Genomic DNA, 27,443 nt, shown 5'->3' on the forward strand with positions numbered 1-27,443 from the left:
CTCAGAATATGAACTATCTGAAATATCTGGGACTCAAACAGGAGCTAGGAAGGAAAATGATGCTTAGGCAAAATCTGAATGAAGAAAGAGAGATTCAGCTACACCTCATTAGTGCAAATAGAAGCTTGGGACAGGGCTGCCTATTTAAAGTAAGCAGAAGTCAAAGAGGACTGAAATAGGAACTATGTAACATAATGATTTAACTGCTTTATCCTAAGAAACAAAGTCCACCATAAAGAAAAAAAAAAAAACATAATCAGGAAACAAAGGAAATGCACCATTTTTTTTTTTTTACATCACAGAAGTATTTACTGAGAACTACATAAGAAAATTAACTTACAATAAAAGGGCTCAACAAAAACCACAGTGAAAAAACAAAGGAGTGAAATAAAATAGAAACTTTTAGGTTAAGGAAAAAAACTGAAAACAAAACAAAACACCTCTCATAATTATAAAATCAGTACATGAATTAGAAAAACACAAGAGAACAGACATACCTAGGAAAGAATTACTGACAAAGATCAAAACAATTATAGAGAAGATATCAAATAAGTTGATGTGGAGAACCTATATAGAAAGCAGACAAAGTACTCAATAACAGAATAGAAGAAAACATCTGTAAGTTTAGAAAGAAAACTATCATTTTTAGATAAAATGATGACATCATTTTCAATACAACATGTGTAATGAAAAAATGATTTACATAATTATCAAGTTAAAATTGTTCAGGCACCCAGGAAAATTGACTTGGGAGAACTAAAAATCAGTATAAATTCAGACTTCATAGCATAAAATATCAAGAAATAATTGGATTATACCAATCATGGAAATATGAATGGGAAAAAATGTAAATCCACTAAACTAAACCTATCTAACTTGGAATTCATGCATGTCAAAATTCTCCACAATAAGAAAGTACTCACAAGCAAATCCTAGAAAAACTACTTGATGATAAAATCTAATCAACCAAGGATGTGGGTGGGAAAAAGAAGCAATAATAATGAACAAAATACTTAATCCCCTCACGATGGTGAGGTAACAGAAATTGCCTACTCGTGTGTTGATAAATCAAGAAGTAGTGTGGCCTACGTATATTAATTAGATCTTACAGTTTTAAATCAAAATAATAAGCTTAGAAAGAAGTTTGTGTAATATTGAAAGTGAGTCTAAAATAAAATATTTTTACAAATTTGCACTAATTTTATAAAGACAGAAGCTCCCAGTAAAGAAAAATATTCGGTCAGAAAATTTCACTTTCCTATCTGATGTAACACTTTGTTCAACATATTTTTAGTTTTCGACTCTTCAAGAGCAAGTGCTTGGTATGACAGGAACTAATAAAAATATATTCCTATGATTTTTCTAGTCATCTTTCCTGGGTCCCTGGCCATCCGTCCCTTGACAAACTTACACTGATTACACAGAAAATGAACAGTAACATTGCTTTCTCAAGTCCCCAAATCAAAGTCCCCCAAAGAATGGGCCCAATGAATCAGGAAATTGCATTTCCCTAGTTGCAAATGAATATGGATCAAATTCAAGCACATCAAGAAAGCATAAAGGAGTACTGAATTTTCTAGGGAAGAACGGATTGTATTATATTTATTATAATATTAATATACTTCATCAGAGATTTATAATTTCCATTCCCCTAAGACTTTTCCACTTCACCTACCACACATTAATTATTTCTTCCAGGGAGTTAAGCACTGGAATTCGTTTCATATTAGTGTGCAGCCATCAACCATTTCTATCAATGTTAGATTCAGATAATACACATGCATTATTATTATTATTGTTATTATTATCATTAGGCACTGGGGATTGAAATCAGGGGCACTTTACCACCAAGTCACATCCACAGTCCTTTTATTTTTTTACTTTGAGAAACGGTCTTGCTAAGTTGCTTAGGACCTCACTAAATTGCTGAGGATAGCCTCCAACTTGTGGTTCTCCAGCTTCAGCCTCCTCAGTCTCTGGGATTACCAGTGTGCATTACCCTGCTTAGCCAGCATGCAATGTTTTTGTTGTTGTTGATGATGTTGTTTTGTTTTCTTGAGGAGATAAAAACATATGGTCAGGGGCAGTAATCTGAAAACCTAAATCAACTTTCACAAAAAGTGGGGAAAATTTCATTATTCAATTTTTAAGAGCTCTACTGAGGTACAATTGTCATACAATAAAGTGCACATAATTAAAGTATATGGCATTTTTGTATATTTATAAACCCATTAAACCATCACTACAACCTAAATAAAGAACATTCATCACCCCCAAAAGTATCTAATTGACACTTTGTAACTGCTTTATGCTGCCTGTCCATACTTTTCCACCCCTACACAACCACTGATTCACCAGTCCTCATAATATAGTAGTTTGAGTTATATAGAATTTTACAAAAATGAAATCATAATATATGTATTCTTTTTATCTACTTTTTTCATTCAGCACAAATATTTTGAGGTCTTCCATACTGCATGAAATTATTATTGCATGAATATTTCATTACTTTTTATGAGCAAGAAGTATTCCATTTGTATGAACAACTGATTTGTCTATCCATCTGCCTTCTGATAGACATTTGGATTGACAGTTTAAGGCTATTACAAATAAAGATGCCAAGAACACTTGAGCACAAGCTTTTGTACAAACATATGCTTTCATAAAGCAATAACTAGACAAATAATTAGCAGTGCAATGGTGAAATCATCGATTTAGCTTTTTTTCAGAAACAGAAAAAACTGTTTTTCAGAGTGGTTACATTATTTACATTCTTACCAGAAATGTCCACTGTTATTGTGGTAGTATCACATGGTGATTTTAATTTGCATTTTTGTAGTGCCTAATGATGTTTAACACATTTTTACACACTTATTTGCCATTTATCTATTTATTTATATAAATCTGTGCCTGTTTTTAATTGGGTAGTGTGTTTTTTTGTTATTGATTTTTGATACTTCTTTATATATTAAATAAAAATCCTAAATCAGATGTATATACTGCAAATATTTTCACAAGTTCATTGCTTGACTTTTTTTTCCCCAGTGCTGGGGTTCAAACCCAGGCCTTCATGCAAACAAGGCAAGCACTTTACCATTGAGGTACATACCTAGCCTTTTACTCTCTTACCAATACCTTTCAAAGACCAGATATTTTTCATTTTGATAAAATACAGTTTATCAATATTTTAATGTGGTCATGTTTTTGGTATATATGTAATGATCTGTGTCTAAACCAAGATCATAAAAAGTCATAAAAATCTTCTGAGTTAGCCACAGATCATTATATAATTCATTGAATTACCTTTATGCATCTATTGTTAATTGGTGGTTCATTTTATATATTCACACACACACACACACACACACACATATAGGGTTGCTTTCTGAGCTCTCTATTTACTTGTCTATCTTTATGCCAAACTCTCAGGGTTACTAAAGCTTGATAATAAGTCTTTAAATCAAGTAGTGTAAATCTTTCAATTTTGTTCTTTTTCAAATCTACTTTGGCTACTCTAGATCCTCTAAATTTTCATTTTACATCAATTTCTCCAAAACTTTGCTGTGATTTTGTTAAGGAGTATGGTGAGTCAATATGGGAAGAATAGGCAAAATTCAGGCTTCCAACCATTGTACAAAATACATCTCTCTATTTATTAGGTCTTCTTCATTTTGCTCAGCAAAAGTCTGTAGTTTTCAGCCAGGTGTGGTGGCACACACCTGTAATCCCAGGAGCTCAGGAGGCTGAGGTAGGAGAATCGAGAGTTCAAAGCCAGCCTCAGCAAAAGTGAGGCACTAAGCAACTCAGTGAGACCCTGCCTCTAAATAAAATACAAAAGATAGGGCTGGGGATGTGGCTTAGTGGTCAAGTGCTCCCGAGTTCAATCCCTGACACCAAAAAAAAAAAAAAAAAAAGAAAGAAAAATTTAAAAAAAAATGTAGTTTTCAGCACATGGGCCTTACTTACCTTTTGTCAGAATGATCCCCAAGAATTTCACAATTCTTAGACTGATCACTGCTATACAGAAACACAACAGATATCCTGCACTGCACTTGTATTTTACCACCCAGTCAAATCAACTTATTTGTTCTAATTATTTTACAAAGACCATCAGATTTCCTACATAGAAAAAAAAAATGTCAGCTGCAAGTAAGACAGTTTCACTTCTTTCTTTCCAATATGTTTTTACTCTTATTTCTTTTTGTCATCTTTTTGCCTAATTAGATGCAGAGTGCAATGTTCAATAACAGTGGTGAGTGACTATATTAAGGAGATAGCAATCTGATATTAAGGAGAAAGCAATCAATGTTTCATCATGGAGAGTGATGTTGGTTACAGGTCTTTCAGAAATGCTCTTTTGTCATGCTGAGAAAGTTTTCTTTTATTCCCTAGTTTGTTGACTGAATAGTAGATTTTCGAATTTTGTCAAATGCTTTTTCTGTATTGATTTGAATGATCACTTAATTATTTTAATTAGTTATAATTCAAAATTACACTGATTTTTTAATGTCATGGGACAAACCACATAAGTTAAAATGTATTATGATTTTTTGTTTGGGTTTTCTTTGGGGAGGTACTAGGGATTGAACTCAGGGGTACTCGACCACTGAGCCACAACACTAGCCATATTTTGTATTTTATTTAGAGACAGGGTCTCACTGAGTTGCTTAGTGCCACATTTTTGCTGAGTCTGGCTTTGAATTCTTGATCCACCTGCCTCAGCCTCCCAAGCCACTGGGATTAGAGGCATGTGCCACTGAGCCTAGCCATATTATGATTCTAACATGGTTGATTCATTTTGATAAAATTTTGTTGAAAAATGTTGCATCGTGAGCATTATTTGTATTTTTTCTTGAAATGTCTTTCTGGTTTTTGGTATCGAGGTCATTTGGTCTTATAGAATGAGTTGATAAGTTTTAACTTCATTCCAATTTTCTAGAAAAGTTTCCAAAGAATTGATCAAACAGGTCTAATAGATCTGTTTCTACAACTTTATTGACTTTTTGTCTACTTCTATCAATTCTTAAGGATAGGGTCCCGAAATATCCATAATTGTGATTGGTCTATTCCTCCTTATAGCTTGATTTTTACTCTGTGCATTTTGAAGCTATATTTAGGTTAAGCTATATTTAGGTTAATTCTGACTAGAATTGTTGCATCTGCTTTATCATAATAAAATGACCCTCTTTATGCCAGATTTTATTCACTGCTCTGAAGTCTACTCTGTTATTAATCTGGCCACTCCATCCTCCTTTTAATTAGAATTAGGCAATTATTTCTCTTTTCCACCTTTTAATTTTAATCTACAGTGTATTTCACTTACAATTGATATATGATAGGCAGCACACAACTGGATCTTGCTTTTTTATCCTATTTAACAAACTATGCCTTTTCATTAGAATGTTGAGACCATTTACCTTTGATGTCATTATCAGTAGGGCTAGGCTGAAATCTACAATTTCTATTGATTTTCTTATTATATATTACTAGTTCTCTTTATATTCTTTTGCTGCCTTCTTTCAATTTGTTATTTCATTTTATCACATTTTGTTGGCTTTTTAGTTATGATCCTGTATTTTTTAGGGGTTGCTCTAGAATTTGGTATACACGCCTTCCACTTACCAGAGTCAATCTTCAGGTAATAATACTACTTTACAAACAGTGTAAGAATATTCTGCATTTGTGCTATTTTTAAAATCTATTTTATCACCATATCTTTTACACACCCCATACAACACTGTATTTTCTCTTTATTTTTATTTTTTTATTAAATTATTTATTCTAATTTGTTCAAACCAATGCTTCACAAATCACGTGATTCTCCAGTTTGGTGTGAAGAAAAAATAGTATTCAGACTTGTGTACACTCAGAGGACTGGTCCTTCTAGTTCTTTTGGGTAGTTTCTTCCTCAGCCTCAGATTGGTTCCTCACACGCAAGTGCAGAGTTCTGCAGATAACTTGAGAGAGACCCTCTGTATATTATACCTGGTTCTCTACCTACTCCTGACTGCTCTTGAGAATTCTTTCCTAAGATCTTTAGCCACCACATTTTCCCAAGAGCCTCAACTCCATCTTCTCAACTTGGGAGAGCTGTTAAACTGTGTCTGGGTTCTCACTATAGTGCAACCTGGAAAACTCTCCAGCAGCAAGCTGTAAAAGCGAAATAGTTCACATCGTTGGTCTCCTTCCTCTCAGGGATTACTCTCCTTTGTTGCTTGGTGTCCAATATATTAAAAACTATTATCCCATGGCTTGGAAGACTGAGGCAGAGGATGCCAAGTTCAAAGTCAACCTCAGCAAATGAGTGAGGCCATAAGAAACTTAATGAGATCCTGTCTTAAAATAAAAAGTTAGTCAAATGGGCTGGAGATGTGGCTCAGTGCTTAAGCACCCCTGGGTTCAATCCCCAGTACCAAACACAACAAGACAAAAAAACCTGTTGCTTCATATATTTTGTCCTGTTTTTCTGTCTTTTCAGGCAAGAGAGTTAATCTGGTTTTTGTTAGTCTAACTTAACTGGAAATGGAAATGACAATTTTGTTTTAAATATTATTAGTTTTGAATAAATATTTCAAATCACATATTAAAACAAATTCTAGATGTATGAATGTGGGGGATTAATCTGAAATTTACATAATAAAAAGATTTATCTATGCAAGCTAACAACAGAATTCAAAACAAGCAAGTCAGCCTTTTCCTTCAGTTATTCTTATTTATACTGAACAACTGGCACAATGTTGTTTGAAACAAAGTAAAAACATTATTTTGCTGTATTGTTTCATTTGGGATTGTGGTTAAGTATATGATTCTGAGGATATACCTCCTGTGTTCAAATCCTACTGTCTTCATTTGTTAGCTGAATGCTTAACTTCCTTATTGCCCAAATTTCTTATTTGTAATGTGATATTTTTAAAAAATGCTACCATTGGTTTGGTATAAGAATTCATCTGAAGCATTCATCATAGTAAATACTCACTGTTATTTGTCAATATTGCATAGTTTTCCATTTTTTGCATTTATGCTAATAATCGAATTTACTCACATATAAATTATAATCTCATTGAATATATCATACAAACTTAATATGCACTGTTAAGCTCCAGCTGACATAAATGAACACCTTTAAGTGGCCTCTCTACCTTCAGCTTTCCATTCTGACTTGTCAATCCCAATTAACCCCTGTAGACAACTATTTTGAAGTCCAGAAGTCATTCACAGTACCTCTCCCCAATGCAGACTGAAGAGAGGGCAGCCTCTTGATTATGACGTTCTAGACTTTTGTACATGAAGGTCCAAGTTTATTTTTCCAGTCTTGTCTTCTACTCTTCCTTCTCAGTAACTGTGCATTATGGCCATACCTGATGAATAGGCTGCATGAACACTCAAGGACCTTTACTAATATTGTACCATTTTTCATCTTGATTTTTCTCAATGGAGTCCCTACGTGCACCATCTGTATGTATGGCATGGCCTCCATGGCGTGGCACCATGTGGAGTACAGGATGCACAAAGGCAATCACTCTCTCATGGAGTTCCCAGCCAAATATACAAGCAGTCATATCACAAAAATGAAGAGAGATGTTCTAAAGAAATGCAATACATGATGGAGAAAATAAAAGAGGAGTATGCCTAACTTTTGCCAGATGAATAAGGGTGGGGGTGGGGAAGGCTTCACAGAAGAACTTATCTCTGAATTGTTCAAATACTCCTCTGACTACTTCTTCTATTAGGTCTAGCAATAGGCAAGTCTTGTGTGAAATTTACTCTACAAATACAGTTACATGGTACATTGCTAAGAACCATACCTTGTGCATCAGGAAGGGGCTGACTAAGACACATCAGAGAGGCCAGTTAAATGGGAACTACTGAGAGGATAAAAACGTCAGAACAGGACGAGCAGATTCTAGTAATTTAACTGCATAACAAGTAAGGCAGTGAAAATGATAGATGATAATTTTTGGTAAACCCATATTGCTCCCAAAAACTCCACAAAAGTGAAAACAATAAAACTGACATCGTTTACAACTCATGCACCCTGAACTGAAATAGTCCCAGTGATCCTGAGATAATCTCTCCCCAACCCACCAAGATAATTTTATCTAACACAGCATATTATTTCCTGAATTTATTTATCTTTTTATGATTTTGGCTTACCTTTTACTGAGCATTTCACCCTGTTCCAGATGCTGGGTAGGCACTTTATTTCTCATTTAGTTCTCATATTGGAAATGGAAGCTCCTCTTAAAATATCCAATTTAGTCCAAGTCCCTCAACTCTTAACAAAAACAACTTTAGGGGAAAAGACACAAGATCTGAAACATGGTGGATGACATGGAACAGCAACAAACTGCTAATACCATAGAAGGGCCCCTGGATCACATGAGGCTCAGTTTCAATAAGGAAATCTACATGAAGATGGAAAAGGAACAAGAGCTTTGAGGCAGATCACTGCTTATGGTTAGCATTTAAATATAATATGGAGAGATGTGGAAGAAACTCTGCTACTACAGAAATTAAAGAAGAGATGAAAAGATAAAATCCAACACTCTTTGTCCAGGATAATGGTATTGCACTACCTTCCCTCACTGAGAGTTGGCCAAAACAAAATAGAAAACAGCAGACTATACACAGACTATACACACTACACACTCTTCACAGTGTCCAAGACATTCAAAAAAGAAGCCTGCATTTACTTTGATGTTAAGAAATGACCCAAGAAATCTTCCACTTCTGAAACGAGTTGATTTGCAAATACCTTAGAACTTCTTAAGCTACGTGCATTTTAGATTTATCCAACCCTTCCAGTCATCATGATCATGAAGGAAAAAAAATAGTAACAGCTTTCGACTTTGCTTCTATGACTCAGTTCACAAACCCTTCTTTCTTACATTTTTGAATATTTGATTTTGAACAGCCAGCCATCACATCTATCCTTTTGATAAATGGGGAGTGCTTTTCCAAAGACATTAGCATCACCCACTCACTGGGCGCAAGGCACTATACTATTATTATTTAATTCTCACTAAAAATAATTCGAATTTTAACATAACACATATATATTATCTGTGTACAAATTAGGTGTTAGAGAGGGTAATCATGATTCCATGATCACACAAATCCTAATATTAAGCTCTGATTTTGATTATATCTCATGTTTCTAAAACACAACAAATAACACTTAGTGGAAGCCTACCCTGTGGCAGGCACACTGCTTATTATGTGTCGGATGCTAAACACATTACTGCTTGTGACCCTCTCAGTGACCTAAGAGGTGATTACAGGGCCACAACTGTTTACCTAAAACTCCTGGAAACAGGTATTCTTGAGGAATTTATAATGTTTGGGATTTTTGAAATATATGGTATATATTATATAATACATTTATTGAATTACTTTCAACTAAATAGTATATAGCATTTCATTATACTTGCATGTGTGTATGTGTATGTGTGTTAGTTTGGCCTAGTTTCCATAGAAGTTAATCTCTAATACCTATGACATTTAAATAGGTAAATAGGAAAATATTTGGGGAGTTACATGAACATAAAATATTTAAATATTTTTTATTTTATATTGTATGTTTTTCGACCTCTAGGTAGATGAATCCAAAATAAGGACATATGTATGTATCATATTTATACATACATACATATGCAAACACACATTTATAATGGAATAAATGAAAATACTCATTACTTTTGTTCAAAGGAAGAAAAAAATCATACTCTAATGGGCTGCCAAAATATTCACTCTTACCCTGAACAGCTACACTGAGTGGCTTAAACCAAGGGCTGAGAAGGGGAAGCCTTGGATCAATCAAGAAACGGATTTATTCCTAAAGTTAAGCACTCCTCTCATACAACAAAACCTCCCTGTCCTCACTCCTGGTTTAGCACTGTCTGTCCGTCTCTCTTTGTTTTATCAACTTTTGTTTTCTTCTCTTTTTCCTCCACTCCACTGTCTGCTTTTCCTTCTCTCATTTTCTTTCCCTTGTCGTCTTAATGGCATTCAAGATAAGGATGTCATCTGAGCTAGTGCCAAAAAGTTAAGTTCCCACAAATCTTCTGGTTCTTCTCTGATGCCCATTTAAGGCTAAGTTTAGCTTAGAGAGTGCAAGGTTATAAAATGTTCTTAACGGCCTCACAAGTGCAGAAATGTGTGCGCGCTCGTGGGCACATGGGAGCTTGACATTTGTAGCTGGTAACATCTCTCACTGTTCCTTGTAACTTCCATTCTACTAAATCTTTCATTGTATTAAATCTTCAGAGTGCAAAGTAAATGGAGATATTTTATTTCTATTAAATAAATACTGTCTTAGTGACTACAGTAATTGGTAATTAATTATGGAATTTAAATAACGTTAGCTTAAGATTCAGTCATGATACATCTTATAATATCAATACAGGAATTAGTTTGACACTGTTTCTCTACTCTAATGAACTATGTCTTTTGTTTCATTCTACATTCATTTAACTGATAAGAAGACTGTTCTACTTCATCCTCAGGAAGCATATCTAAGATCTCTGCTTGTTTCTGTTCCCATTATGGTATTTACTATGTCAGTTTGCAACTTCATGTTTAAAATAGATGATGAATTCTGGAATTTAAATTTGCTTCTCGTCAACAGGGAATATATATTATTTTTCTTTATGCCTCAAGTTCCAAGTACCTAACTTAATATTTAATAATTACTTAACAAATATTGGGTGAATAAGTATTAAATATCTATAAAAAGTTTAGTTTAGCTCCTTTTGTATATTCTAATTTATTGTTACAAAGGGAAATGGAAATAAAATATTAAAATATTAAAAGCACTAGGAAAAACTACAGATGTTTATAGTATTTGGGAATACAGAAGAACTTTCTAAGCATGATACCAAAGGAACAAATCATAAAAGTCTTTCTAGAGGAAAATGATACAGAACGTATCTAAGACTCTAAATTTCCATATACCCAATGACTCAGAAATTACATTTCTAGGTTGTATTCTGAGTATACAACCCAGTGCACAGATTATATACAGAAAATTTGATTGCACATAGCTAAACAACAAACAAAACAAAAAAGAAAACTTGGAAATGACTGTAAATGTCAAATCATAGGAAATTTAACTCTCTCAGACAACAATGATACAGTAATTAAGATCTTGAATAAGACTGCATAATATTGTACTCTTCTTTTCATATCCTCAGTGCTAGAAGTTTGACCTGGGCAAATCCTCCTCATCTGTGAGACTGAGAAGATATCTTTATAACCCTGATAAGGTTGTTGCAAAGTATGCAGATTCCTCATTATTACAGTATGAAGCATACCATTACAATGCACACGCATTTAACAACGCAAAAGGAGAAGCAAGATGTAACTTCATATTACTTTTAAAAAGTAGAATTCAAATAAGAAAGATTTCATTTTTTGTAAACAGTATATATTCAGTAGAATAAACAGAATATTCTCCAAAATGTCCATAATGATCCTGAGTGGAGGATTTATGAATAACTGCATTTTCTCTTTTTGACTTATTTTCTAAATTAATTTATAATAAACATGTACTACTTTCAAATAAGGCAATTATAATGAAAGTTTTTATTAAAATATTGCTTACACATTTCTTGAAGGTATTAAAATCTATTGTACAGAATTCTTCACAAGCCCAGCTTGTTCTCTTCACCATATTTTCATACTACTGATCTGCTCTGTTACTGGAATATCCCTAAGCTGTAAAAACTCCCCCTCCATACTCTATAATAAATTCCAAGTCCATAAAATTAATATAACAAGTTATTTATGAAAATTTCTGAATCAGTTATTTCTAAATATAATCCCCATTATGGTCTACATGATTCACATCATTTAGGAAAACCCCAATTTGCCCTTGTCCACTTCTGTTCTTAGAGAATCTGGATTCCACCCGAGTAGGGTGAGTGGTGGGTTTACCTCCTGAAATGTGGATGGATGAGCAAGAATATGTTGAATCATTTAAACTTTGTAATGGGACTTCCAGCTGCCATCACACACACTGAGTGGTAGATTGTAGATGATTTATTTTAGAGAGGTTGCTATCATGATGTTGCTATTGAATTAGACAAGGAGACAGGTTCTATGTGCATCTGTTAAATGCTGGGCAGCAGCATCATGATGCAGAGCTCCAACAAACAAGACTGACAATAAACCTGCTGCATGATAGAGTGAGTGAGTGTCCAGTGACTGGGGGTCTCTTGAGACCCTCATGTTCCCTTCTCAGGACACTTTTAGACATTGAGTTCACCCATCGGTCTCCATACCTGGATGATTTTGTGAAAATCATAAAATTGCTCCAAAATGAAATCAATCCCTTATCATTTTACCTAAAGGTCTGGAAGTTTAGATTTTATAGACTCTAACTTTTGCAATTTGATCTTATAATTTCCTTTGTTGCAGATGCAGATTAACAAAAGAAAAATTAAAATGTCAATAGATCAAAATGTAATTTTTTTAGTCCACTTTTTTTAAAGGTTCTTTTCACTGAAAGATGTACATTTTAAAGAAAATGCCACTGGTTATCAGTCGAAATATTACAGAATTTCCACACTAAGGAAGATATATTTACATGATAAAAACAGTGGTATTTTGTGTGTAACTAGTAAAAGAGTCTAGGGCATATTTATAACATGTTTTATAGAAGCTTCAAGGAAAATTCAATTATGAAATAAAAGTTCAACCATCATTTAAGTCAGAGAAGTTTGAAAAAAGGATTCTAAGAAGGCCACGTTAGTAATCAAATAGTCAATTTATTTCGTCCAGAAATCCCTTAGGTAAACTCACTTATTGCCTGCCTGCCCCTCCAAGTTTTTGTTGATAAAATACTGAGGTACATGTTAAGTATTAGGGGAAAAAATTTAATCTTGCTATATAATTATGATTGTATTTCTACTTATTCTCAGATCTATATGAAATTCATTTTTTCCCCAAACACCATGTGTTTGGAGAAAGAAGTAAGAAGAATTGAATACTTCCATGTGCTTTGGATGTAGCTGAGTTGTTTGCATTTTATAATCAGCATGTGGCCACAAGAACTTTTTTTTTTTTTTTAGAATAAAAGGTCATTGTGTATATCAGCAAGAGTGAGAAGGGAACTCCAAAGAGGCTCAGCTTACCCAGCTCCAAGACTTGAGTTAAATACCATAATCATGCCAGTCATTAGTTACTACTCAGCCTCTGTCTCCATCCCGGAAACCAGTCTGCCAGAAGCCAGATAGCCTGAAAAGCAGCCATGCTTTATCATAGAACTGATCCCAAGAGGCCAGTTTAAGGGAAAATTACATGTACTCTACATTACAGAGGGAAGATAGCCCTAGTTTTATAAAGCTCCCCTTTTCCTTCGAAAATAAAGAATATGTATTTTGAAATTCAATAATCAAAATAAATGAATGTTAAATGTTAACATGGCACATGAGCCTACTCAGTAACCTCACCATAAATGAGTATTCTTTTGTATTTATGTAGATACAATATTTCTTAATAATCATTATGAACTAGAATGGAATTAGCTGCTACACATTAAAAGCACTGAACTGGGGTGGGGATGTGACTCAGGAGGTAACGCGCTTGCCTGGCATGTGCAGGGCTCTGGGTTCGATCCTCAGCACCACATAAAAATAAAATAAAGATATTGTGTCCATCGAAAACTGAAAAATAAATATTAAAAAATTCTCTTTCTCTCTCTCTTAAAAAAAACAACAACACTGAACTGAATTTGTCTCTTAAAGATGTTAAGGTTCACTGCCATGATCTAAGTGTGGAAGTTACTAACTGCATCTTTTGGAAGAAATGAAGTTTTAGAACTTTCATCTGAAGGACAGCACTTAAAAAGACTTAAGAAACAAACACATATTTTTTAAAAAATATCCTTAAGGTCAATTCATTAACTAATTAGTTTTATAATTTCTTCTAAAAACATGCTACTGTGCATGTAAAATGCATGTAAGCCTTTATTGGATTCCCATAAATTTAGTAAGAACTAACAAATCTAATGAATGAATAACTGTTGAAGAATAATGATGTAATGCCTGGAAGCCTCTGAGCTGAAACTAGCTACCCAACTTCTCTGCCAATTAGGAATTGACCTTGAAATCTGCTTCAGGATTAAAGCACTGAAAAGTTTACATTAATTTTCAGAAAAATGAACATCATCTCCTCCAGTTATGAATATGTTTGAAATTTTAAATGTAACTCCTCTCCTGCCTATGGCATTTAAATAAACTTAACATCATTTAAGAAATTTGTTTTATTCCATTCTGAACAATTTATCTTTTTATGCTAACATTTCATAATTAATTTTTCTTCCTCAAATAAAAACATCTGGTAAAGATATTAAATTCATCCTAAGCTTTAACTATAAACTGTCGTTTGTGGAATGTACTGTAGTCCCAAGAAATATCAATTAAGTTAGGAATAATATAAATATCTTGATATGTATATATGTGCAAATGTATGTTAAAAGGCTGCACACATCTCACTTTTCAAATTCACCATATAATTCTAATTTCTCAATTTCTTCTTGAGATTTAACCTGAATACTGAGAGGAAATTTTGGTCAGAATAATGACTACAATTTTTAAAATAAGATTTCTTTGCAGTTCGAAGTCTCTCTTCATATGTAAACCATCATTTCCACTTACTGTCTTATTTCACTGACATAACTCCATAGACTGCAATTTCACAATGAATTGCTACAAAACTTTAGATGGTGTACTAAGCCTTGGGAAGACAAATTTGAGGATATATGTAATAATGAATGATTACATATCTGTTTTAGTTTAAGCTCATTCTAATCTTTACTTGAATGCTATGTAGTTATTTATTATATTTTATGAAGTTTAACTTCTTTGGTGTGCCATGGTAACACATACATCAGGACATAATTATTAGGTCACTAATAATTTCCAGCAGCCAGTAGGTCATGAGATGGAATTGCTATTCAAATCATGGTAAGCTGGTTTCACACTGGCTTGACTAACCATCTACATGGATATCGTGGACAGCGCTGGGTGCATACCTCCAACCATCCATTCCTTTGCCCAAATGAAACCCTACTGTGCTCATATACTCAGCCTTCCCTCTCAGATGGCTTTGGGAAAGCTTTTATCATCCTCTGTGGCAAAGATGGGTCCTGAAAAGTCTACATCAAACATAGTAACACCATTGCTTGCCTTTGACCATTAAAAAATCCCAAACTTAAGGCAATTAGCATGAAATACTCTCGAGGCTATTACTGACCCATGGTTACAGGAGAGCTTTTCTCTGTACAGATGATTACTGAGAAAACTTGCCTCAGTAACTGCTGAAGGCAATCTTACAAAGACAAAAACTCCAGACAAGGGTAAAGCTGAAACAAAAAGGAGAAAAGAGCCCAAGAGAATAAGAGGGACAGCCTTGATCACATTCTACCTGAAGCCCAGGAACTCTGAACTTTAAGTTATGAAATGTAATACATTTCCTTATTGATAAGGGCAAATTTGTGTCAGATTTTGTAGGTTTTGTAGCCAAGAACATCCCAGAACTATTTTTTTTAAACAAGAGTAATATTCTCAATAGGTACTCTAATACGATTTAAAGACATGATTAGAATTTGCCATAAGTCACTCACTTGAAAGCATCCTACAGCAACTGCCCCTGAGCTGGCCTCACAAACTGAAGTCACCCTGGAGGAAAAACTGAGATGTTTCTGCTGTTGTTAGTTAGGTCCCACAATCATACCGTTGGCGTTATGGACACAATCAAAGTTATGGACACAATCATATCATTTCACTAGAAGAATTTTCACTGAATAACAAAACATAAACATTTTACAATAAAATAGACATTCTCAAAGAAAAGTTCTCATTTTTCTTGTCTCTTCTTACCTCTTTCACACTGTGGACCGGTAAATCCATAAACGCAAGCACAACGGTTGGGTCCGATACAACGCCCACCGTTCTGGCACCCGTTTTCACAGACAGCTGCACATGAAAACACAAGGAAGCAGCTCATTAGAGAAGCAAATTCCCAGGATCAGTGTAATAGTGTGGTGATGGTGCCAGCAAAGGGTCACACCTTAAAATCATGCCTCTAAAACACAAGTCACGATTGGCCTTATCCAGTTAAGTAAATGCATCTAACTGCATATTAAAGCAAAACCCTGCATAATTCATGTAACTCTCATTGTTAAGCAAGCATTTAGCAAACAGGCTTTTTATTTTTTAATCATAATCACAAGGATTGGCTGGTTCTGATGCTCAGAGTAAGAATATCACTATTTGACCTAATTTTCTTCTTCTACTACCCCTGTTATCATTCTTCTCAGAGATAAGAAAGTAAACAAAATATGAGAAAAAGAAGGGAAAAAAAGAGGCAATCTCCAGGAAGCAGGGAGAGAGAAAAGGAGGGCAAAATGTGATGTGGAAAAATAAAGGGATGCAACATGAAAGGGGAAAAGCAAAAAAAAAAAAAAAAAAAAAAAAAAAAAATCAGAGAAAGGAGCCAGGGAAAAAAGCAAAAGGGAGGAAAGGCAAAACTATCATGAAAAGGAGAAATTACCATCAACTTCAGCTAAAAAACGTCAGGAGAAGTAACCAATCTGTAGAAAGTATGTTCAGGTCATAGAATAATAGAAAGTAAAATCCTGTTAATATAATGGGTTATTTACACAAAATTAAACCACATCCCAATTATTTCAGGTACAATTGTACCTTGGTGTTTATGGGGGTTTGGTTCTAGAACCCCACCCCGATACCAACATTCAAGGACATTTAAGCCCCTTCGATAAAGTGGTGTAATATTTGCACATAACCTACACATATTCCATACACTGTAAATCATCTCTAGATTACTTGTAATACTAACATAATTTACAAGCTACACAAATAGTTTTATACTGTATTGTTTAGCAAGTAAGGGGAGGGGAAGAAATCTATGTTCAGTACCAGCACAATTTTTTAAAAAAAATATTTTTTCTAGTTTGTGGTTGGTTGAATCCCTGGATCCATAACCCAGGGATACAGAGGGCCAACTTTATTGGTGGCAGATGTGCATCATACACACTGTTTCATTCCTGTATAATCATGACGTGGGAGACCAGGATTTGGGGCTCAGTGGGCCAAGGGGAAGCTAACCAGATTCCCTTCTCCTCACGATGAGGCTCTGCGTTGTAACTCAGCTCAGCAGCCTGAACTTGGAATAAGGAAATTTCCCCAAGACCCACAACCTGACACTCTTGAAGACACATAATCCTGCCTCGTACTGAGGAAGGGCAGCTCAATTCAAGAACCACGTCTTCTACTGAGACCAAGAGCTTGTCTCTCAGACCGCCTGCCCTGTTGAACAGACACTCTGCCCTTACAGAAGAAACAAGGGATATATTTTATGACCTGGGTACAAAAAATGATGCTCTTTAAGAACACTGGTTTTAAAGGAAGTGAGGGGCTAGACATGTTTATCAGGCATTTCAAGTGAAGTACATGTCAACACGTACAGTCCAACAAGCACAGTGACACCCAAAGTGCAGTGTAATCCTGCTGATTCTTCCTCTGCACTGGTGAACTGGATTGCCTATACCATGCAAAGTGCACAGACAGCATTCTTGTGCTGCTGATGGGAGCAAGACCAAAACACACTGGGAAACAAAGGGTATCTTCATGGTAAGGCGTCTCTGTGCCAGTGGCTTGTCTGCTGTCATGCTTTGATCACTTGTGCATGCCTCTGCACAAGTTCATCACCCCCACAACACACCTTCTCTGACTGACCCAACTGTGGCACTTCCGACTCATCACTGCCTTGGAACATGGGGCAGGAAGAAAATTAGAGGAGTAATTATAAAAGACAGGGGAAAGGGATTAAAGGTCCCAAGGAGCGTGAGAAAGATGGGGGTGGATAGGAATGTGAAAGAGAACAAAACCTACCAGAAAATTCTACATTAGTGTGGTTCCACAAAAGTAACTGCCAAGATTTGAAGATTCCAATTGTAAAGTGGTAACTCTAATCTGTTGAGATTAATGAAAATGTGTGGAATTTTCTTTGAATGTTATCAAGTTGCAGGTCATCTATCCAGGCATATTCTCTCATTGCTATAGTAACCTTTAAAACAGAATGAGGGAAAGGCAGATGTCCGCCACTGATGGAGACACTCACATGGGGAAATGAAAGAAGGGCAAGCTTCCATCAGGGTTTTTCAAGACGGAGCTTCCAAATCCCAAGAAGGAGGGCATGGCTGGTAAACCTTGGGCTTCTTCAAGAAAAATCTGGCCCATTACAGGTTAGACCTAATTTAACAACTTTCTGGTTTAGGCTGACCTTGCTTTCCTTCTTGGTAAATTTGTTTTCTGGGAATTGGGAAAACAAGCTGTTGTTCATAAAAATATTTTTGTAACATGTAATATGGGTTTATTATCACTTTTAAATGAATTAATACATATATAGTTCTTAAACTTCTCATTTTAAATTTGGATATTGTAAATATTGATAAGGGGTCCTGTGAACAGAAAGGTTGAGGTCCACTAACACAGTCATTTGGCTATAATCTCATCACTCATGTGAGAATAGGCTCTCCCAGCATAGGAACCAGAGTTTGTTTGCTCTAAAACTCCCATCAGTGTGTTCAATATGCTGTAGGAACACAGTGAAATTCTGCACCTTGACAAAATTTCACTTTGCCCACTATTTTGCAAGGCAGATCAGTGTAGTGGATAGACAGGTTCTGTTCTGTTGTTCCTAGAACTCCCATCATTACATCAATTTTCTGATTCTCAGCTTTCCTGTTGTAAAACATGGACAATCACTCCTATCTCACAAATGGCATGAGAACTAAATAAAATTAATCAAGACAAAAGGTACAGTGGCTATGTATTGTAGGTGTTCTTCTGCATGCTCAATTAATTCCCTTTCTTTTTTTTTTAACTACAGAACAACTATTTCTATGAAAAGGAGACTTGTTCTCCCGCAGAAAGATGAAAGAGCAACAGCAAAAGAAGAAAAGCAGGAAATAGTTAGAAGTAGAAGCAAAAACAAAAAGAAATAAACAACAACAAAAAAAAACCCCCATAAACAGGAGCTGGGGATGTGGCTCAAGTGGTAGCACGCCCGCCTGGCATGCGTGCAGCCCGGGTTCGATCCTCAGCACCACGTACAAACAAAGATGTTGTATCCGCCAAGAACTAAAAAATAAATATGAAAAAAATCTCTCTCTCTCTCTCTCTCTTTAAAAAAAAAACAAAAAACTCACAGACAAAAACCCCATGAATTTCCATCTTTCAAATGAGTTAGAATAAAAGGTATTTTATAAAACAGTATTTTTTAACAAAACATATTGGAAATAGTAATTTACATTTGATGGGAGTTGGAAAGAAATTGAACATGCCACAGTTTCCTCTGGGAAAAGAATGCTGGCCACCCGCAAAAGGAAAAAAAAAACAACAACAACAAAAAAACACTTACCCCTAAACCCCTAACATGGCAGTAAGAAGAAGGCTGGGGAGAAGAAGACCCTGAGATGGAAATGTGAGCTCAGGGTCTGTTCACTGCTGCCACAATCTCAGTGAGGGGGAAGGGGTGGTGTTTAGCAGCTTGTGAAACAGGACACTGCTTAAGTACTATACAAGCCAGGTATGTAAAGAACACTCTTATCAACAGACGCTTCCTGAGCACTTACCCCGTGCAGGGTGATGTGACAGGCACACGTACTTATTAGACACACTCCTGTGCTACTCCGCAGAGTGCAAACACTGAGGCATAAGTCAAATTTCAAATTATGGTTGTGACTTCAACACAAGCACATAAGAAAAGCATTCTAAAACAGGTTCAAATGTTAAAAAAGAAACATAAGTCCATGGCTTGGATGCAGGACAGTGTGACTGACTGTTCACTATGGCTGCCACCTTCTTCCTTTCTTCCCAGAGTCCCCCTCCCAGCTTTTCTCCTTTCCTGTGGTTCACTCTTTTACTCCTCTTTGTTGGCTTTGCTTTCTCCTCCAGGCCTCAAAATGCAGGGCTGATTCAAGGGATCTAGCTTCCACCCTCTCCTCCTCTGTGTATAACAACTTTCTAGTGATCCTCACCTTGGCCCAAAATTGAAACATTATCAGTCTATTTCTAATTTGTGTCTCTCTATCTCTGACCTCTGTCCTAAGATCTGAATTCACAGAGATTACCATTCCCTTGGAAGTCTAACAAACTTCTCCAACCAAAAAATACAAAGCCAAACTCTCGTCTTCAGCCCCACCACCCCTTACCCAACCCACTCTCCATTCACTCATTCCCAAATCAGGAAATGACATTACCACATCACATGACTACTCAAAATGCTCTAATGGCTTCCCATCATATTCAGGGTATAATCATCGTTGGCCACGGAGGCCCTACATCTCTTTCTCTTAAGTTTCTCTCTTACCATTATCCCTTGTCCTCACTTTATTCCAGCCACAGGGGTTTTCTTATTGCTTCTGAAATGCCTGGAGTCTGATTTCTGTTGCAGGCCCTTGAATTTGCTTTGCCCTATGCCTAGAGCACTTTTCTCATAGAACAAAAAAGCACAGACTCAGGTCTGTGTGTAAAATGTCATCTTCTCAGACACCCACCATGTAAAACAGCAGAGAACTGCTAATCTGACTCACACTCTCTCTCCTCTGCCCTGTTTCCTTCTTATCCTAGACCCTCTCATTGCCTGAATTTACACTGGTTGTTTACCTTTTCATTTACTTGTCAATCATCTTCTCTACGAGGGCATCATTGTGCTTGTTCATTATCACACTCCCAGCACCATGCAAGGGTCAGGGAACAGCAGTTACTCCACATTGTTGAATAAATTGAAAGAATGCTTTCTAAAGAGTGCTCACTATATTTCTGGGAAAGCAGTTAAGAAGTTTAAATGTTTTTGTCATCCTCATTTTAGCAAACATCATATTTCAAGGGCTTTTCTGGATTCACAAGCTGAATCCAATATTCACTTTAAATATTGTATATCACCTTTTCTATATTAGACAACTTAGAAAGTGTCATCCTTCAGCCATTTCTTGAGCTGTTATCTACTGGAGATCACACTTTCATCACATTTGCTTATTAATAAATTTTGATAGGTACATATTTTGCTTGCACCTGTGTTTTACTGACCCTAGATGACATTAGACTTGGGAAGCTTCATTCCATGAGACATCCAGAGAACACATGTTCATCTGACTGGAGCCTGTGGCAGCACTGACATGGTTTTACACAGGGGCAAAAGGTCCTCAAAGCACTCTTCATGAAGGGAAAGTACTTTCTGTTCCCTGGGTTCCCTCTTGCATTTCTCAAGCAGAGAAGGGACATGCCTACCAGAGCGTGTTCTGCAAAACAGTCAGGAAATACATTTCATGGATACCCAGGATCCAAATTCATCAGCTGTGAATTAGGCTGAAAATATTGAGTTCCAGGATAGATCTGAAACAACTCTGAAGTATCAGTTGAGATAAGGCTGTCCCCCTTGGGATTCTCAAATAATTATCATTTTCTCTTCCACAGAGCCAAAGATTGAATTTTGAGAAGGATAAACATGTCTTTTCTATGGCTACTGAACCCTCTACAAGTTACAACTGGATCTCCTAAGTCTGCAATAGGCATTAACAAAAATTACAAATCTGCTTCCTTATCAGTATTGCATTCCTAAAATAATTTTGGGTTTTTTTTTTTCTGGTTATAAACTGGATCCATTGTATAAAATTGAGGAAATACCTTAATGTACAAAGAAAATATAGAAAAAGAATCACGTGTTAAAAAAATAAAAAAGAAATTTTGTTGAAATTTTCTGCCCCACCATCGTCCAAACCTGTCTTCTTCTCCCCTGGTCAACACTAGCTTAGAGAAACTATTAGACTGGCCCCTCCTATTCTTGCTAGAAAACTGGCCTCAATGCAACCTGTTCTCTTAAGCACTTTAACATTGCATTTCTAACCATCTGTCCATCTCAGATTACCCTGACAACTTTTGTCACACCTGAGAATCACTCAAACAAGGGTCTGCAGACTGTGGCCTAGTTGACTGCCTGCTTTTGTGCTGCCCATGAGCTAAGATGAAGTTTTTACATTTTTAAATGGTTAAAAATGAAAAGAATACTATGCCATGACAAGAGAAAACTGTCGAGTTCAGTGACTATAAATTGTTTCAGCAACAAAATTTTGCTGAAATACACCAAGCTCTTTCAATTGCACATTGTCTATGGTCACTTGCACTTCAACGACAGAATACACATAGTACTCACATCAGAAAAAGCAAAGTCTTAACCATATACTACCTGGATCTTACAGAAGAAGTTGGCTGACTATTGATCTTAATGGAATATTTTTCATTAAATTAATCACCTATTTTACTTCCAATTGTTTAATTTATTTTTCTTGTGGTGGGGCCGCAGATAGAACTTAGGGCCTTGCACATGCATAGTCGGCACTCTTTTACTGAGCTACATCAATGAATAGCTTAAAACTATTTTGAAGGAAAATTGCATAACACTTATAAATGGAAAGCTATAATTACCCTAACCAGAAAGGAAACATAAAAATAAATGCAATAATCACAAAGAAATACCACTTCACACCTTAAGATGGTTATAAAATAAAAACCAGAAAAAAATAAGTGTTTACAAGGATACAGATAAATTGGACCCCTTGTGTACTACTGATGAGAATGAAAAATGATACAACTGATGTAGAAAACAGAATAGTTGTCCCTCAAAAAGTTAAAAATTAGAATTACCATTCAAACCAGCAACTCCACTTCTGGACATATCTACATAAGTACTGAAAGTAGATATTTTCAAAGCCATGTTTGTCACAGATTACCCACAAGAGCCAAAAGGTGAAGCAGCTCAAATATCCATCAACAGATACATGAATAAACAAAGTGTGTATATACTGACGATGGAATATTATTCAGCCTTTAAAAGGGGGAAAATTCTGGTACTGGCTACAACATTGATGGACCTTGAACACATTGCATTAAGTTAAATAAACCACAAAAGGACAAATACAATAAGATTACATTTCTATGTAATTGGGAAGCATTAACTAAAAGCATTCCCCAGTGATGTGTCACAATCCAGGAACCACAGTCCTTCCAACCTTGACAAAGCTTTCTCAGTTGCTGTGGGATAGCATCCCATGAAGATAGATTTGCTGGATTAAAGCTCCCTTTCTCATAAGGACATCTAATTTTTGAAAACCACTTCTGTATCGTGGTATTAAACACATTTAAGCAAAGAACAATTTATAAGATTGGCTCTCCTGGGGCTAATGTTGGAATCCCCTAAAAAAATCATATATTTGGGGAGGGGAAAGTTGGAGTGTTTTCCAGCATACCTCACCATTTTTCAGGAAAGTATGTGTTTTATGCAGCTAGCGAAAAGAAAATAAGGAATAATCTGATAAAGTACTAATGCTATTCAATAACATCAATACTTTAACAGAAAAATTCTAAACATTAAAAATTCTTATAGGTTACATATTAGAAATTGTAAAGTATACATAAATCTGCTTTCTCAAAGGATCAGAGGCTTTATAAGACCTTAAATTACAACTTAATATGAAATACCCACTAAATCAAATAATCTATAGTAAAGTCTACTCCAAGGTTCCTTACGTTGTCCACAGTAAGTTCCAATAAATCCCTTCTGGCACTGGCAATGGTCATCTGCACAGGTCCCACCATTCATGCACCTCACACTGCACTGCTGAACTGCAAATGAGAGCAACAAATAATATGCAAATATTTGTCACCAAATTATAGTACTGAAAGCTTATAAAACTATACACTACATGTTCAATTCGATGACAAATACATTCTACAGAACTAAACGTTACCATCCAACAAATTTTGATTTATTATTTGTCATAAGGGCATACCCAGGCATATGTGTTAGAACATTAACATGTTATTTGATATGTACTTAAAATACATTACACTTTCAGCATTAAAGAAAATCACTATAAAGTTCCCATACATCTATATTAGCCTGCAGGAGGCACTTGCATCCATTCAGACTACAGGGGTTACATGTCTGCTACACGATAGATCTGAGGTTGGTCCTGACAGAGTCTGCATTCCATAGGGATACAGACCAGACCCCAGTAAACAATACCACAAAGTCATTATAGACTGTGATAAACTGTCTGAAAGAAACTAATATGAAAGGGAACAACCTAGAGTTGAGGAGGATCTTAGGTACAGGAATCAGACAAGACCATTTTGATGGGACATTTATGCTGAGCTTCAAAGGATGAGAATGAGCCAGGCATAGGAAGTACCAAGGAGGAATTTCAGAGGGAGAAGAACTAGCAAACCAACAGACCTTACGATGATGAAGGGTTTCTTCTGAAGGACTAAAATGTTGTGTGGATTAAAAAGAAAGGCAAATGGAGATTTTGGAGAGCCAGGCAGAGGTCAAGCAGAGGATGAAGGGCCCCCTCAGCCACAGAGGGCTTTAACTATATCCCAAAGGCAAAATGGGAGACATTGAAAAGATTTCAAGAATCGAGAGAAATTATGTATTTAATGTTTTTAAAAGATAACTCTAGCTGCTCTGCAGAGAATGGATTTGAAGAGGACAGGTTTACATGAGTCCAGGTAAGAAATGAGGATGGTTTGAATTACATGGTAGCAATGGAAGTGGTAAGAAAAGAATGAGCAGAGATGTATTTTCTAGTAGAACCTTATAGGTCTGATTGAAAAAGTTGAGTGGAGAAAGAAAATAAGCAATTGCTTAAGCACTGGGTGGATGGCATTGCCTGGGGCAAGAGGAACTGCGGAAGTAGACTGAGATCCACAATGAACGAAGAGCTCCAATTTAGACTTGCTACTGAGTTTTAGATGCTTTCTATATATTTAAGCAGAGACATCAAATAGGAAATGGAACATGAGGAATAAAGCTCAGCGAAAGGATCTACTCTGGAAATAATAAGTAAAAGAAGAATATTAGGAGTTGAAGACACCTATGCTAATAAGTTCCTCTATGGAGGACATAACTCTTGAGAATACCATACTTTAAATGGAAGGCTGATGAAGACAGAGAAAAAAGACTAGAAATATAAAAATCAAGACTTGTTATACAGGTGAGAGGTATTAACAGAAATTAGGGACACTACAAAGAAACAAGTATTTCAAGAAAGTAGTGATGAGTGTTGGTAAAAAACTTTAGCAAAGTCAAGAAGGTTGAGAACTGAGGTCAGAAAAGCTCTTGGTAGAAAGGAATTCAGTATTTACAAGGCCAAATAAATGCATGGATTCCCTACTAAAGCATATACCATGAGCTGAGAGTGGGCCAGAGGGTATTCAGCTGCCCAAGAAGATGACTTAAGAAATTAAACTTTTTCCAGACTCATGTTTTTTTTTTTTTTTGGCCAAGAAAACCAAGAGCAGAATAATAAAGATATTTGCAGGGATATCTTGCAGACAATCAGGCAAGGGTGATAGGTTCAGATAAGTTGTACAGAAAATGTGCTGATCAAGATGATCAAGAAGGTCTGGATGCATTTGAATGATAGGTTTCAAAAAAAAGAAAACTTACTAGTCCAAATTAGAAAATGCATTTTACATTCAAAGAGTGAAACTTGAGTTTTTTGTAAGAAATTTCATCAGAAAACAAGGACATGTCTTGTATGAATCTTGAATCTTCATTCTTGAGTCAGACAGACTTCAGATTGAGTCTGCTTAATGAAAATTCGGAAGGAAACTATTAAAATATGACAACTTCACATTCACTTGAAACAGACTCAAGCATTTGTGTAAATACTGAGCAATTAAGTAAACAATACCTGTTTCTACACTGTTATAATATTTTCTCCAATACCTGCCTAAAAGATTCATCTTGGACTTTAATGTTCTAACAATTTTTAATTGGGTGGTGAATAACATGATCTTAGTCCACTGTTAGTTACAGTTATCTCATAGTGTTGAGAATTGGTGTGTGTAAAGCAGAATAAGGTAATCTGTATAAACCCTGACTCTATAAGTTATCTGTTGTCTTTCTAATCCTGTTATCCTTCCCTTGCAGCTAACCCACAAAACAGGATATGAGCTGCAGTAGCTACACAGAAGCAATAAATACAGTCTTAATATTTGAGTCTATAGGCTTAGGCATCAGAACACAGATTCAAATCTGTGTTACCTTGGGTTGGTTAGTTATGTCCATCTTACTTTCCTACTCTGTGAAATGAGTACATAAGAATATCCCAAAATGTTGATGTGAAGACTCTCTAAAGTAATGTAGTCAAACATCTAAAACTGTAACTTTTCCAGAATAACTAAGTTGTAGCTATTATTCACAAAGAATCACTGAATTCTGGCTTTTCTATTGCTGAGACATACAGCTCCTGGGCCACAATGAAAACATTTTTCTTACTGAAAACCATTACCCACTTGAAGTAATAACTAAGCCACTGAAAGTTCTTACTCCAAAAATTAATATCAATCTAGTTTGCAAGTGAAATAATCACAGATTTATAACTTCTTATAAAGGACACTTAGCATTTACTCAAAAACTTCAGGAAAATACAGTAAATAAAGTCACATATAAGAAACATACTTGATTTTGCTCCACAAGTCGGTGATATTTGGCCACTGGAACAAGTACACATGTTAGGACGGGAGCAAAATCCATCTCCACAACTATTTCTACAAATTGCTGTAGAAAACACATGAGAAAAGTGAATGAACAACTGTCTGATAAAAACAAAATAAGTACACAAAATAAAAATAAGATAAAGATGCAAAATAAAAATCTAAATTTTTAAAACATAAAGAAAAATGTAAGATATAAACATGTTATATAAAATGTCTCATGTTAGACATGTAATGAAATTACCCATTAAAAAACATGTTAATAAGTTTTACAAATATCTTATGAGGGACACACCCTACCAACTGAGCTATGTTCTCAGCCCCAATAAAGGAAGTTATTTCAAATTCTGTAATACTAATCACTTAATTTGCCTATCAGAACAAGTTGTGTTTTTTTTTCATCCAAGACTGAGTTTAAATGCAGAGTTCAAAAATAAACAAAAATAAATAAGTACATAAATGCAGAGTTCATTGAGAAGCAATCTTTATCCCCCTAGCAAGCTGTACTAAGGAAACACAGAGATCCTAAACAGCCTTAGAGAACACAGCCCTCTGTCCAAAGAACTTTTGCAGGACAGTGAATGTGAAAATGGCTGAGCCAGAGACTCCAGGCCCTAATGACTTGGCCAAACCTCAGGGGTTCCATGCACATTCCTTCCCGGCTGGTATCTGACCTGCCCCATCATCAATCTTTGTTCCCCTTAATAATTCCCTCTCTCCTTCCTCTTGCCTTTCTTCCCCCATATTATCTCCAGAACTCAGCCTATTCCTGCTGCTCAGAAAAGCCACTGAGACATTTAGATGGGGAGAGAATCAAAGCCGCCTGCAGCTGTGACCTCAAAACACAAAGGTATG

At 35.6% G+C, this 27,443-nt stretch overlaps 1 protein-coding gene across 1 annotated transcript in view; it reads right to left on the bottom strand.

The window, feature by feature from the left end:
- The window catches only part of Fbn2 (fibrillin 2), a 218,122-nt gene that overhangs the window by 186,268 nt on the left and 4,411 nt on the right, over positions 1-27,443 (bottom strand). The window contains exons 3-5 of the mRNA XM_076855914.2: positions 26,554-26,652; positions 23,613-23,708; positions 15,882-15,977 (exon numbers count right to left, since the gene is read on the bottom strand). Coding sequence (XP_076712029.2) covers positions 15,882-15,977; positions 23,613-23,708; positions 26,554-26,652 — 291 coding nt within the window. The remainder of the gene's footprint in view (positions 1-15,881; positions 15,978-23,612; positions 23,709-26,553; positions 26,653-27,443) is intronic.

Source organism: Callospermophilus lateralis, chromosome 5 (assembly GCF_048772815.1).
Source record: "Callospermophilus lateralis isolate mCalLat2 chromosome 5, mCalLat2.hap1, whole genome shotgun sequence".
Classification (NCBI taxonomy): Eukaryota; Metazoa; Chordata; class Mammalia; order Rodentia; family Sciuridae; genus Callospermophilus; species Callospermophilus lateralis.